This window comes from Semicossyphus pulcher, unplaced genomic scaffold (genome assembly GCF_022749685.1).
Source record: "Semicossyphus pulcher isolate SPU_LCO1_2020_fin unplaced genomic scaffold, fSemPul1.0.p SCAF_27, whole genome shotgun sequence".
NCBI lineage: Eukaryota > Metazoa > Chordata > Actinopteri > Labriformes > Labridae > Semicossyphus > Semicossyphus pulcher.
This window is the reverse complement of record NW_027211701.1, coordinates 226,839-242,500: the sequence shown is the minus strand read 5'-3', so window position 1 is coordinate 242,500 and position 15,662 is coordinate 226,839. Positions and strand designations below refer to the sequence as shown.

Below are 15,662 nucleotides of genomic sequence, written 5' to 3'. Positions count from 1 at the left end.
TGTGTGTGTGTGTGTGTGTGTGTGTGTGTGTGTGTGTGAGAGTGTGTGTGTGTGTGTGTGTGTGTGTGCGTGTGTGCGTGTGTGTGTGCGTGTCAGAGATAGCTGTTGTGTTTTCTGAAGAAGAACTTCACTGATTGTTTCCTGAAAGTTTTCCAGCAGGAAGTAGAACTATTCTTTGTTTTTTGAGAGTGTAATATTTCAGTGTGATTCAGGTGTACCAGGTGAGTCTCCTCTGACAGGAAGTGTGTCTCCTCAGGTGAGGGAAGGAGCACGAGTGTCTCAGGACCTGCCTGACTACTGGGACCGGGTTCTGACCCACTCCATGAACATCGAGATCCGACACGTGAACATCAGTGATGAAGGCCGCTACACGCTGAGGGACCGCCGGGACCGAGTAGTGTCCGTCACCAGGATGGACCTGACAGGTGAGAGCTAATTGTTGGTGTTGGCTGAGGTCTGTAGCAGTGGTTGACTGATATGGGTTTTTCAATGGCCGATATATGATGCCAATATAATTATTTTGCTGTTTTAGCATTTGAAAAAAAAACATGTAATAATGTTTATAAACAAGACACAAAATTGCTGAATTAGGATAAACATTTATTTAACACTGTTGTCTGCATTATCTGAATACTGTCTGCAGTCCACTCATTTTAAATTAAAAAAACACATCTACCCAATAAATGTACACTGGTAATCAAAAAACTAAACTTTTTAAATTTTTTAATTAATATATATGAATGAAAACTAAGGGACTCGATTTCTGTCCAGCAATCTGTAGTTATTCAAACAGAAAAATAAAATAAAATACAAGGTCAGTATTTGGTTTCAAGATAAAGAATGTTATGTAACATGCTCAACAATGGCAGACCACAGGCTGACTGAGTTACGTGTCAGCAGCGGAGCCTTCCCCTTTAAGAACGGCTGCATTATGGGTGATGTATGCTTGTGGCGTTGTCTGGCAGGTTTGTTATAGGAAGTGAAAGTACCTCATGGGTTGTTAAGTTACAGTAGTCAGCAGATAGTGTTTGGGGTGTAGTCTAATTCCTGACGTACTCGGACTGAGCTGTGAGACTTTAAATGGCTCGTCTGCACGAAAATATTAAACCAGAGTTATTTTATCATCAACACCTGAGAGGCTCAATGTGATCTATCTACACTACAACACTATGACACTACAACACTATAACACTACACTACAACACTATAACACTATGACACCATAACACCATAACACTACACTACAACACTATAACACTAAGACACTACAGCATCACACTATAACACTATAACACTACACTTTAACACTATGACACTATGACACTACAACACTATAACACCACACTATAACACCACACTATAACACTATGACACTACAACACTATAACACCACACTATAACACCACACTATAACACTATGACACTATGACACTACAACACTATAACACCACACTATAACACTATGACACTACACTATAACACTACACTACAACACTATAACACTATAACACTATGACACTACAGCATCACACTATGACACTATAACACTACACTATAACACTATGACACTATGACACTACAACACTATAACACCACACTATAACACTATGACACTACACTATGACACTATAACACTATGACATTATGACACTATAACACCACACTATAACACTATGACACTACACTATAACACTATGACACTATAACACTACACTATAACACCACACTATAACACTACACTATGACACTATGACACTACAACACTATAACACCACACTATAACACTATGACACTACACTATAACACTATAACACTATGACATTATGACACTATAACACCACACTATGACACTATGACACTACACTATAACACTATGACACTATAACACTACACTATAACACCACACTATAACACTACACTATGACACTATGACACTACACTATAACACTATAACACTATGACACTATGACACTACAACACTATAACACCACACTATAACACTACACTATGACACTATAACACTATGATACTATGACACTACACTATAACACTATAACACTATAATACTATAACACTATGACACAACAACACGATAACACTATGACACTACAACTCTATAACACTACAACACTTTAACACTATAACACCACACTACAACACTATAGCACCACACTACAACACAATGACACTACACTGCAACACTATAACACTATGACACTACACTATAACACTATGACACTACAACACTATGACACTACACTATAACACTATGACACTATAACACTACAACACCACACTATAACACTACACTATAACACTATGACACTACACTACAACACTATAACACTACAACACCACACTATAACACTATAACACTACACTATAACACTATGACGCTACACTACAACACTATAACACTACACTATAACACTATAACACTACACTACAACACGATAACACTATGACACTACAACACGATAACACTATGACACTACAACACTACTATATAACACTATAACACTACACTATAACACTATAACACCACACTACAACACTATAACACCACGCTATAACACTAACACTACACTATAACACTATAACACTACAACACCACACTATAACACTATAACACTATGACGCTACACTACAACACTATAACACTAACACTATAACACTATGACACTACACTATAACACTATGACACTACAACACTATAACACTATGACACTACACTATAACACTATAACACTATGACACTATAACACTACAACACCACACTATAACACTATAACACTACACTATAACACTATGACACTACACTACAACACTATAACACTATAACACTACAACACCACACTATAACACTATAACACTACACTATAACACTATGACGCTACACTACAACACTATAACACTACACTATAACACTATAACACTACACTACAACACGATAACACTATGACACTACAACACGATAACACTATGACACTACAACACTACTATATAACACTATAACACTATAACACTACACTATAACACTATAACACCACACTACAACACTATAACACCACGCTATAACACTAACACTACACTATAACACTATAACACTACAACACCACACTATAACACGATAACACTATAACACTACAACACTACTATATAACACTATAACACTACACTATAACACTATAACACCACACTACAACACTATAACACCACACTATAACACTAACACTACACTATAACACTATAACACTATAACACCACACTATAACACTATAACACTACAACACAACACTATAACACTATAACACTACACTATAACACTATGACACTACACTATAACACTATAACACTATAACACTACACTATAACACTATGACACTACACTACAACACTATAACACTACAACACCACAATATAACACTATAACACTATAACACTACAGTATAACACTATGACACTACACTACAACACTATAACACTATAACACTACACTATAGCACTATAATAACACATTACAACACTATAACACCACACTATAACACTATAACACTATAACACCACACTATAACACCGCAATACAACACTATAACACCACACTAAAACACTATGACACTACACCACTTTAACACTACACTACAACACTACAACACCACACTACAACACTATGACAATATAACACTACACTATAACACTATAACACCACACTACAACACTACAACACCACACTATAACACCACACTACAACACTTAAACACCACACTATAACACCACACTACAACACTATAACACCACACTATAACACTACAACACAACACTACAACACTATAACACTAACACCACACTACAGCACTATAACAACACACTATAACACTAACACCACACTACAGCACTATAACAACACACTACAACACTATAACACCACGCTATAACACTATAACACTACACTGCAACACTACAACACCACACTACACTACTGTAATTCCAGACTCCAACACTATAACACCACACTACAACACTATAACACCACACTGTAACACTACAACACAATAACACTTTTTGAGTTGTTGTTTGCATTTTGTATTATTTGTATTGTACTGTATTTTTTGGAGCTGTCTGGCACTGTAGTTTCCTTCGGGATTAACACACTTTTATCTTATCTTAACACTAGACTATAACACTATAGTAGTATAATAACTATAATTATAGTGTATTAATGTATGATCAAAACTGGTAATGTTTAATGGAAAACTTAATGTAGTTTGAGTATAAAGAGATATATTCTCCACAGAGCTGAACACAAACACAATGTGATGAAGTCAGTTTATTTTGTTTCTTGTTTTTATTTCATGTTACTGTTCACAAAGTTCACGTGTTAATTTTCCTTCAGATGAAATCAGTCAGACAGTGAACACAGAAACACAGTGAAGTGTACATAAGGATTAATGAAGAAACATCAAATCTTTGTTCTTTGTGTGGAGAGAGTGTCAGATCACATATAAAGATGTAATCAACAGTTTGAACTCTGACCTTTGACCTTACACAGTTTTCAGTCATAGTGATGAACATGTGATGTCAATGTAACTGTGATGTCACAGATTCATTGAGAATCTTTGTTTAAAATATGATTCTGGTTCTTGCCCCCCCGTGTAGACCACCACGACTTCTCGGAGGGGAACCCCCTCATGGCTCTGCTGCTGCTGCTCGGGATCCCTGCTGGGATCTGCTGCTGCTGCAGGAAGAAGATCTTTAAGAAGAAACCCACTACAGCCTCCACACTGCAGGTACACACACACACACACACACACACACACACACGCACACACGCTGCAGTTTTACACAAAAATAAAATCTACAAACAACTAAAGATCAAACAATGTTCTTCATCCTCTCTCTCTCTGTCTGTCTGTCTCTCTCTCTCTCTCTGTCTGTCTGTCTCTATCTCTGTCTGTCTCTCTCTCTGTCTGTCTGTCTCTCTCTCTCTCTGTCTGTCTGTCTGTCTCTATCTCTGTCTGTCGCTCTCTCTGTCTGTCTGTCTGTCTCTCTGTCTGTCTCTCTCTCTCTCTCTGTCTGTCTGTCTGTCTCTCTCTCTCTGTCTGTCTGTCTGTCTCTCTCTCTCTCTCTCTCTCTCTCTCCAGGCCTACCCCGTGGTCTCCCCCCCTCCCTCTGGTCCTGTTGGACCTGCTCCTCCTTACAGTTCAGGACCAGCAGGAGCGGTGAGACCGACTCACACTGATCCATGTGTCAATCAATAATCTAATCTATATAATCTATAACAGAGTCTGATTTTATTTGTGTGTGTGTGTGTGTGTGTGCACGCAGGTGTATTACCACAGCCCTGACCCCAGCATGGTACCAACACACACTTTACACAACATAACTACACACTGTAGTAATATTGGTTTATTGATTGTTTAATGTTAATCTGAATCTAATCTGAAGTGTGTGTTCATGTGTGTGTGTGTGTGTGTGAAGGGTCCTACAGTTCACCCCCCCCCTCAGCCCTCAGGTCCAGGTCAGTGGTATGGACCCCCCCCCTCCCTGGTGAGTGTCTCTGTCAGCACTTAGTGTCACACACACACACACACACACACACACACACACACACACACACACACACACCTGTTTACTGATTTTCCTCCTGATTGGTCCTCTGCAGGGTTTTAACCCCGCCTACCCCCCCCAGAATGCGGCCTACCCTCCTGCTGGTCCACAGTGGAACGGTCCTCCTCCAGCAGCGTACCCCCCCGGCCCCGCTGCTCCAATGGTACGACCGTCTCTGTAACACACAGGAAGTCAGTGTTCGGCCTTTGACCTTTACTGGCTTGAGACCACACACAGGCTCACTCTCTCCTTCACCCCTCCCTGCTCCCTTCATGGGGACTTCTCTGAACAGACTTTATAGTGAGCTCATCAGCACAATAAAAACACTTCTACTCGCCGAAGATGACGTCATTGCTGTCGCACGCGTATAACGTGATGCCCGACGCCGGCCGGGGATCAGTAAGAAATAACAGAGTTTCAGTGATAACTCATATTTTACTGAGCGTGTTTCCACAAAATATAATATAATAAATATAAAATACTGTATTGATGTTAACATAATGAAACCATGTTTTCACTTTATATCATCTCTTTAACACAGCTTTTTGCAGAGCCATGTAGAGCTGCAGTCAGAACAGTAAAGATAACACAACCAGAGTAAAAAAAGCTGTTTCCATAGAAACATAATAACAAGTAACAGACACAATGACTGTATGTATAGATGGGCGACGCGTCTCCATCTGCTCTCATTGTACGGAATTAGCCCTGCGATAGGCGCTGCCATCTTTGGATGGTGGCGTCATTTGGAGCCAGAGACTGCGCAGTAGAGATCGGCGGGTGGAGCCACCGTAGCCACTTCTGCTAACTAAAACACAGACTTAACTTACCGAAAAAACAGCAAGGATCCTGCACGCCGGCGTGTTTAACAGCAGAACAGCTTCTTGTGTCGGTCTGAAGCAGATATTCACGCTGATGGAAACTTCAATGACTGTAGTGTTAGTGTTAGTTACGTCTCCTCTCGCCATTCCTCCTCTACTCTGCTACTCGGGAACAGAACGCTGCAGGAGCCCCATTTGTCAACAGAGCTGTCAATCATGAGGTCACACCCCCTTTTTATAGCATCAAATAACTAATTAAAAGTAACCACTTGGACATAAATCAGCATGATAAGAATTAACTATAATGACAGAAACCATGTTGGAGAAAAATGTAATTGATGTATATTTTATAGTTTGACTCATGTCCCATCTGTTAACACTGCCGCAGCCAGTCAGCAGGGGGTTTTGCTTCACTTTAGGGAGCTGTCATGGCGGCCATCTTTTTATGCAGTCTATGAACAAACATATTAAAACAACACCCACATTTATGGACATCATTACTAATGAAGATAACTTGTTCCTGTAATGACATGAAACATCACACACGTCTCCTCCAGCTGCAGCAGCAAAGCGCTTCCTGCTGAACGGCACGGTCCGTCTGGTCACACCGCTGTCGTCACTGAAGAGGATAAATTAAAGTGATCAATGTTTCTCCAGAGCTAAAATGACTCAATGAAATTAAGACTGAAAGATAGGCTTAACTATGTATTTGGACTGTGATCGCCCTGGGGTGTCGGTCAGAACACACTGGCGGGAGACAGGATGGAGCTTTAACCACTGATTTGTCCTTAATACAGCACTTCAGCACAGTAGAGCCAGTTATGGCAAATATCAAAGGTGGACGTCTGTGCTCTGAAACATATCAGGAGATAAGGATACACATATATCAGATTAGTGAGAACTACTAACATGTTAACTAGGCTTTGCTGATATACATAAGACTTAACTATAAAGCTACTCTCAGTACTGGCACCGATAAAGTCACTAACAATGTAAACAATCACAGCACTAATAAACAATGCTGTAGTCTTATTGATACAAATGCTACCATCAATAGGCAGGCTAACACTCATGTCAGTATCCACACTAGCAACATCAAAGACCTGCCAACCACGTGGCTAGGTATGTTTCAACAGGCATCAACATATGAGTGAAGCTACAGCAGTTAGCAACTACACAGGACTATATCCATGAACAGAAACAGGAGTACAGCATATAACCTACATCCAAGTATACGCGACTTATTGATTCTTATTTACCAGGAACAGTAATGAACAAACAGAGGTAAAGCTTAGTCATAGTTTCAACAGGATAACTGCGCATATTAACCCCCTCGGGAGTTTATCAATTAGCTTAATTACTACTAATTAATAACTCACCGGTTGGGCATTCACGCACAGAGGAAAAAGGTTCATAAAAAGCCATATAACTGAAAAGAAAGTCAGTTCTTATTCGGAGAAACTGGAGCGGTGACTCGAGGCATGCTGTCGCTCCCGTCTGATGCTCGCTCTGTCGCTCTCACTCCCGTCTGATGCTCGCTCTCTCGCTCTCACTCCCGTCTGATGCTCGCTCTGTCGCTCTCACTCCCGTCTGATGCTCGCTCTCTCACTCTCACTCCCGTCTGATGCTCGCTCTGTCACTCCCGTCTGATGCTCGCTCTGTCGCTCTTACTCCCGTCTGATGCTAGCTCTCTCGCTCCCATCTGATGCTCGCTCTCTCGCTCTCACTCCCGTCTGATGCTCGCTCTCTCGCTCTTACTCCTGTCTGATGCTTGCTCTATCGCTCTTACTCCCGTCTGATACTCGCTCTCTCCCTCTCGCTCCCGTCTGATGCTCGCTCTCTCCCTCTCGCTCCCGTCTGGTGCTCGCTCTCTCGCTCTTACTCCCGTCTGATACTTGCTCTGTCGCTCCCGTCTGATGCTCGCTCTCGCTCTCTCGCTCTTACTCCCGTCTGATACTTGCTCTGTCGGTCCCGTCTGATGCTTGCTCTCTCCCTCTCGCTCCCGTCTGATGCTCGCTCTCGCTCTTACTCCCGTCTGGTGCTCGCTCTCTCGCTCTTACTCCTGTCTGATGCTCGCTCTGTCGCTCCCGTCTGATGCTCGCTCTGTCGCTCCCGTCTGATGCTCGCTGTCTCGCTCTCGCTCCCGTCTGATGCTCGCTCTCTCCCTCTCGCTCCCGTCTGATGCTCGCTCTCTCCCTCTCGCTCCCGTCTGATACTTGCTCTGTCGCTCCCGTCTGATGCTCGCTCTCTCGCTCTTACTCCTGTCTGATGCTCGCTCTGTTGCTCCCGTCTGATGCTCGCTCTCTCGCTCTTACTCCTGTCTGATGCTCGCTCTGTCGCTCCCGTCTGATGCTCGCTGTCTCGCTCTTACTCCTGTCTGATGCTTGCTCTATCGCTCTTACTCCCGTCTGATACTCGCTCTCTCCCTCTCGCTCCCGTCTGATGCTCGCTCTCTCCCTCTCGCTCCCGTCTGGTGCTCGCTCTCTCGCTCTTACTCCCGTCTGATACTTGCTCTGTCGCTCCCGTCTGATGCTCGCTCTCGCTCTCTCGCTCTTACTCCCGTCTGATACTTGCTCTGTCGGTCCCGTCTGATGCTTGCTCTCTCCCTCTCGCTCCCGTCTGATGCTCGCTCTCGCTCTTACTCCCGTCTGGTGCTCGCTCTCTCGCTCTTACTCCTGTCTGATGCTCGCTCTGTCGCTCCCGTCTGATGCTCGCTCTGTCGCTCCCGTCTGATGCTCGCTGTCTCGCTCTCGCTCCCGTCTGATGCTCGCTCTCTCCCTCTCACTCCCGTCTGATGCTCGCTCTCTCCCTCTCGCTCCCGTCTGATACTTGCTCTGTCGCTCCCGTCTGATGCTCGCTCTCTCGCTCTTACTCCTATCTGATGCTCGCTCTGTTGCTCCCGTCTGATGCTCGCTCTCTCGCTCTTACTCCTGTCTGATGCTCGCTCTGTCGCTCCCGTCTGATGCTCGCTGTCTCGCTCTCGCTCCCGTCTGATGCTCGCTCTCTCCCTCTCGCTCCCGTCTGATACTTGCTCTGTCGCTCCTGTCTGATGCTCGCTCTCTCCGTCTTGCTCCCGTCTGATGCTCGCTCTCTCGCTCCCGTCTGGTGCTCGCTCTCTCGCTCTTACTCCCGTCTGATGCTCGCTCTGTCACTCCCGTCTGATGCTCGCTCTCTCGCTCTTACTCCCGTCTGATGCTCGCTCTGTCGCTCCCGTCTGATGCTCGCTCTCTTGCTCTTACTCCCGTCTGATGCTCGCTCTCTCGCTACCGTCTGATGCTCGCTCTGTCGCTCCCGTCTGATGCTCGCTCTGTCGCCCCCGTCTGATGCTCGCTCTCTCGCTCTTACTCCCGTCTGATGCTCGCTCTGTCGCCCCCGTCTGATGCTCGCTCTCTTGCTCTTACTCCCGTCTGATGCTCGCTCTCTCGCTCCCGTCTGATGCTCGCTCTGTCGCTCCCGTCTGATGCTCGCTCTCTCACTCTTACTCCCGTCTGATGCTCGCTCTCTCGCTCCCGTCTGATGCTCGCTCTCTCACTCTTACTCCCGTCTGATGCTCGCTCTCTCGCTCCCGTCTGATGCTCGCTCCATCTGATGCTCGTCCTTTTGGCATCCTTCAAAGGAAGGCTTGAAGGCTGATTGCGTCACAGCGGCGCGTCGAAGGCTGTCCCAATTCAAAGGCTCCTTCAGATGCGGCTGACAAATGTGTCCTCCTTTTCCTGGGCCGTGAAGGATCCATCAGGTGCATCCTGACGTATCCTGAGATTAGTTGTGTGCCAATTAACACAAGATCTCGGGCTCTTAAACGGCCGAAGAGTACACTTTAAATATTAAAGGTTTTGGTTTCAAGATATCAAATAGCTGTGATACAGATGTTTCAAAAAGCAAAGGGCCCTTCATACAAATAATCTTTAAAATAACAGGTTAAGTTTTGTGACATTAGTTATAATAGCTAGTTAGCAAGGTGCAAGGGTAAGGGCGGGAACAGCTGGTGACGCATTTTAGTTCAGCCTCAGTGTGGACACAGGTACGAATGACTCCGCCTCCGTAGACCGCCTAGAAGTGGGCGTGGCCATAGTGACATCACTCATTGGTTTGTGGACTACTGTTATCACAGCATTTTGAGTTTGACATTTTCATTGGAACCATATTTGGACTAGAGGGTGTATATTCTTTCTTACCTCTCCATGGTCTCCATGGCAGCGACCTGTCAATCACAGGTAGCCCCCCCCAACCCCTCCCCTTCTTCCTGGTCTGTGTGACTCTCAGTGGGAGCATCAGTGACTAAATGAACATCATGCTGTGTTGAAGAAGACTTGAAACTAAAGACTGAGACCATAAACTCATCAGGAACATGTTTACTGAGGGAATACATCAGGAGAGGAGGAGGAGCATGTTCTCATAGACTTCTATAGGATCAGACTTCTTTTAAAACCAGTGGAGTCGCCCCCTGCTGGACATTAGAGAGAATGAATGTAATCAAATATCTGTGTGTGTGTGTGTGTGTGTGTGTTTTTGTGTGTCTGTGTGCAGGGCTATGCTCCAGCTCCGGTCATGTACAGCTCTCCTCCAGCAGAGGGCAGCACAGAGCCTGTGAAAGAGCAGCTGAAGATGGAGAACATGATCTCACCTGCAGACCCCCTGCTGACTGACACCCCACAGGTACACACACACACACACACACACACACACACACTCACACTAACAGACCATAATAGTAAACATCAGGTTCTCTGTGATTCATTAGTGAATTAAACCTCGTTTAGGAGTTCATAACAAGATAAACAGGTTTAACTTCCTGTGATGTCACTTCCTGTCCACATCTTTAAAGCGGTAACCCTTCTGTGTGGCTGATCCTGACATAAGTCTGTTATAATCACTGATGACCTTTGACCTTTAGACAAGCTCCACAGATCCTCTAGTTAGACTGCTCGTTAGTGTATCTGTGTGTGTGTGTGTGTGTGTGTGATGTCATGTCTCATGTTTCATGTTTCAGCTGTAGCCCTTTTTACACTGCGGTTCCCCCTCAGCGCCGTAACGAAGCTCCGTCGTCATGCAGCCTGGACCACGCACGCCGGCGTGAAGCCGCCTCAGCGTGTGTTTTTACAGCGTTCCTGCGTTACAGAAGCAAAACGTGCGCGAGGTGTAAACAAATGTGCGTGCTTCAAATACACACAAGGCGCTGTTCCGCCCTGCCGGCTCTGCTACTTCCACGGACACTGTGTGACCTCGGTTACTACCTCTGATGCTGGCTCAGAGGCGGAACGACTTCGCCCCACCCTCCGTGTGTTCTACATAGAACACGAGACGTCAGGGAGGCGTAATAATCCACCTTGAACTGGCAGTGTAAAGAGGCTAGTGTTCTAAATGTATCACATGACTGATTTGTTTTGCCCCTCCCCCTCCAGGCTGACTCGGCCCCGGTGCCCCCCCCCTCCTCTGATGGTGGCTTCCAGTTCCAGATCGATGGAGGGAAAAACTCCACCAACTTCCTGTAGAGACGCTGTCTTTCGTCACACAGCACCCCCTGTTGACCCCCTCTCTCTGACAGGGAGGCAGAGTGGTGCCAGACAGGGGGGTGGGGGGGTGGGTTATCTCTGATCAGTGTTTAACTCCTGCAGGAGGAGAGGAAGAAGGAGATGTTTCGTTAGCCGTGTTAGCATGTGGAACAGAACGTGATGTGTTTAACAGCGCTGGGATCAGTTTAAAGTTCAGGAGCAGCATGTCTGACATCATACACAGTCCTGCTGGGTCACTGACAGTTACTAAATACATACAGTACATCTCTGACTCAAAGTGTCCCAATGAAGCAGAACGGCCCGAGTTAGTATCCGAAGTTTTCCTTTTGCAGACGAGCTCACAGTGAGGTCACCGTGAGGTCACCGAGCTCACTGTGAGGTCACCGAGCAGGAGGCAGTGAATGATGTCAGCTTGTTTTAAGCATCAATCTTTAGTTTCTTTAATTTGTTACAAGAATAACACACTGAACATTAACATGCACTCATCCATTCACTCGCTCACTCACTCACTCACTCACTCACTTACTCACCTCAGTGACTCTGCATGATACTCATATATACCGTGGGACTTCTGGATCAGGTCTGCCGCCTTCGTTCAGATGATCTTTTTTTTATTTACTCAGTGACGTGATGGATGTAAAACAAGAACCCAGAGAGACTTTCAGATCAAGCTAACAGCTAACAGCTAACAGCTAGCAGAGAAATGTTTCGTGCCTGTAGGAGTGTTCACACTTCTTACCTCTACGTTTGTGTCTTTTTAGTGGCCTGGACCTGTTAACGAGTGTGTGACACACCTGAGCAGGAAGTTGTAGCTGAAAACGTTCAAAGACTCTCTAAGGAGCTGCTCATTATTTGATCAGTAGCAACATTTAGCTTCAATCCTGTTTGAGCCAAAATTAGCATCACAATTAAAACCACAGTTACTGTGATTGACAGGTGCACATAGCTAATCAAGCTAGTGCTAGTTTTACATGAAAACTACCGCCTGGCTCCTCTCCAGCTCCTCCCTCTCGTCCATATATGGTCACTTTGGCTGCAATTTTCTATATACAGTCTATGAAAAATATCCATGTTTTATACAGCCTGTGTCTGAGATACCTGAGAGCATCAGGTGTGTGTGTGTGTGTGTGTGTGTGTGGAACCATTCACCTCTAAACCTGCTTCAACCTCAGTGTGAACACACCTGCAGGCCTCACCTGAAAGTGCTCCTTATACACAACACAACACGACGCACTGTTACACACTATACACAGTCTGATGATCAGAGTTCTGGTTCCTGCTGGTCCTGGTTCCTGCTGGTTCTGGTCTCAGCTGGTTCTGGTCCCTGCTGGTTCTGGTCTCAGAGTCTGGTATCCGGGTCTCAGCAGGACTCTGATCGTGACAGATGACAAGCTAAATCAGCGTCTACCTCATGTTTGGGTCTAACTCCGCTTCATTGGTCACACCTGACACATATCAGCCAATCACAGAGAAGCAGGAAGTAGCAGCTTCCTGTTTCCTGTCTGTATGATCAGTCACAATGGCTGCTTCCCAAGTCTCTTATTTGATAGCTCCTCGCTCCTCGCTCCTCGCCCGAACCGGAAGGGAGTTCCGAGGAGCGATAAGCGAGGATACACGAGAGCAGCCTCCACGGAAGTCTTTTACTGGCCGACACGCCCCCTTTCTACAGATCAGTTCGTGATTGGACGCTGCAGCAGATCGGACTGATGTGAAACTTCACAACATCACCGGAGTTTCATATCGCAGAGAGGAAGAAGCGGACCTTAAAACAGACTTTACAGGGCGCCTTGAAACCGACTTTAAACAACGTCGGTATAATGAGTTGGTATCTGACAAGCTGAGATCGTTTAGAACGAAATATTGATCATAACTTGTCGTAAAATATATAAAATGCAGTGAATAACTGCAGATTTGATTTGTTTTCTGGGTCAACATCTGAGTAAAAATCATCTAAAAATCAAAAGCAGCAAAAACAGATTAATTTCTATTAAATGTAATCTAAAGAAATACCTCTCGTCATGATCAGTTATTCCCCTGCTAACTTTTATTACAGATGAATGAATGAATTCAGAGGGAGCAGGAGAGTCTCTCTGTCAGCAGGTAACACTACGTGTGAGCGTGATCATCAGTGAGGTCGGGTTTGATCAGCGTGACGTGATTTCTATTTATCCTGAAACTTTGAGCCTAATCAATAATGTTCATAGTTCATGAACAGACAGTATTTGGGCTTATTAAATAATTAACTCAGATCAGATGATCAGTGATCACAAATGTAAATAATGAACAAATAATATAAAGACACAGTGCTGTAGGAAATGTCCGTCTGGCTCTGCAGCAGGAACACAGACTGCAGCCTGTTCTTCATGTGCAGGTGTTTGTTACACAGGTAACAGGTTACAGAGAGGAAACACTGTTACTGTGTGTTTCATATGAATTAATACAGAGCACATGTGTGCAGACACAAACAGCTGTTAAAGCAGACTGACAGCTGATCCAGAGGTGATCAGCTGACGCGATCATCACAAACGGACGTCGCAGCACGTGACGCTTCATCGAAGGACGTCTCATGTCTCTTAAAAAACATTCCCTCGTGTCCTCTCTCCTCTCCTGGTTTCCTCTCTCCTCTCCTCTCTTGGTTTCCTCTCTCCTCTCTTGGTTTCCTCGCGTCTCTCCATGCATCTCTGGTGGGAGGGACTAGGACGCAAGTGAACGACGCAAGTGATGGAAACATGGATGCAATTTAAGAGACTTGGGAAGCAGCCATTAACAGATGAATGGTGACATGTCATTATCTGTTTATGATGTCATAATATATCAATAGGCTCGATGAAGATGGCTGCCGGCTCGCCTCGTCATACACCTGTGACACTAACAGCTCACTGTGAACTGACGTGAATACAGTCTTCAGCTGTTGTTTGAATTGGATTCAGGAGTTTGTTTACTGAGAGCTTCTTTAAATAAGTTCTTTGACATTATTTGATATAAACATCATTGCAGATGTTTATTCAGACAGCGTTTAACTTCATCAAGTTTAATGTTCAAGTTTGATGAATAAGATAGATGTCTCGTCACTTCTGGGGGGGGGTCAGCCAGTAGGCGAGTCACTCAAACCAGAGCAAGTCGTTTCCCATCCTGCACGGCGTTGTGCAGTCGGTGGAGAGCGGCGCCTGGCCCTGCGACCGCCTCGTGCGGGGTCGGACAACATTCTAACCGTCATGTGATGTGCTCGGCAAGGCGGCGATCGATTCTGTGCAGGCTTCACTCATCTCCAACGAGCCTAATGATGTCACTCAGTGCAGGTGGAGGTCATGTGATGGGTGGAGCCTCAGATCACCTCCGCCTGTGGACTTTCTGAACTTGGTTTCTAACTCTCATTTAAACTCCTTCATTCTGTACGATCATCTCCGTCAATGAAACAACGTGTCAATAAAGTTTTTTCATGTTATACTCAGAGCTGATGTGATTCATTATTAGACATCAGAGATGATCAGAGACTCTGAATGATCGATTCATCTGAATTAGAGCTGCACAGTTAATCAAACATTAACCCTGATCACGATTTTTTCTTCCACATTTAAATAAACATGACTGACTCCGCCCCTAGAAAACTCTGCTGCAGATCAAAACAAGCGCTCCCTAAACTACCAGCCCCTCCCCCAGGGGGCGATGGAGAGTTTGAGCGCCGACCTCTCAGCAGCAGTTTAGAGAGGAAGAGTAAACAACA

General features: G+C 44.8%; 1 protein-coding gene and 1 long non-coding RNA gene across 2 annotated transcripts in view; one reads left to right on the top strand and one right to left on the bottom strand.

The window, feature by feature from the left end:
• LOC138604940 (uncharacterized) overlaps positions 1 to 13,497 on the top strand; it is a 26,931-nt gene extending 13,434 nt beyond the window's left edge. Inside the window, exons 7-14 of the mRNA XM_069676977.1 lie at positions 257 to 425; positions 4,657 to 4,787; positions 5,142 to 5,219; positions 5,326 to 5,355; positions 5,479 to 5,547; positions 5,663 to 5,770; positions 10,953 to 11,081; positions 11,828 to 13,497. Coding sequence (XP_069533078.1) covers positions 257 to 425; positions 4,657 to 4,787; positions 5,142 to 5,219; positions 5,326 to 5,355; positions 5,479 to 5,547; positions 5,663 to 5,770; positions 10,953 to 11,081; positions 11,828 to 11,917 — 804 coding nt within the window. The 3' untranslated portion in view covers positions 11,918 to 13,497. The remainder of the gene's footprint in view (positions 1 to 256; positions 426 to 4,656; positions 4,788 to 5,141; positions 5,220 to 5,325; positions 5,356 to 5,478; positions 5,548 to 5,662; positions 5,771 to 10,952; positions 11,082 to 11,827) is intronic.
• LOC138604941 (uncharacterized) lies at positions 4,328 to 8,643 on the bottom strand. The gene is made up of 4 exons (XR_011309306.1): positions 7,805 to 8,643; positions 7,128 to 7,277; positions 5,702 to 7,044; positions 4,328 to 4,781 (listed from the first exon to the last, which is right to left on the bottom strand). It is a non-coding gene; the product is annotated as an uncharacterized lncRNA (long non-coding RNA).
• Positions 13,498 to 15,662: the final 2,165 nt, after the last annotated feature.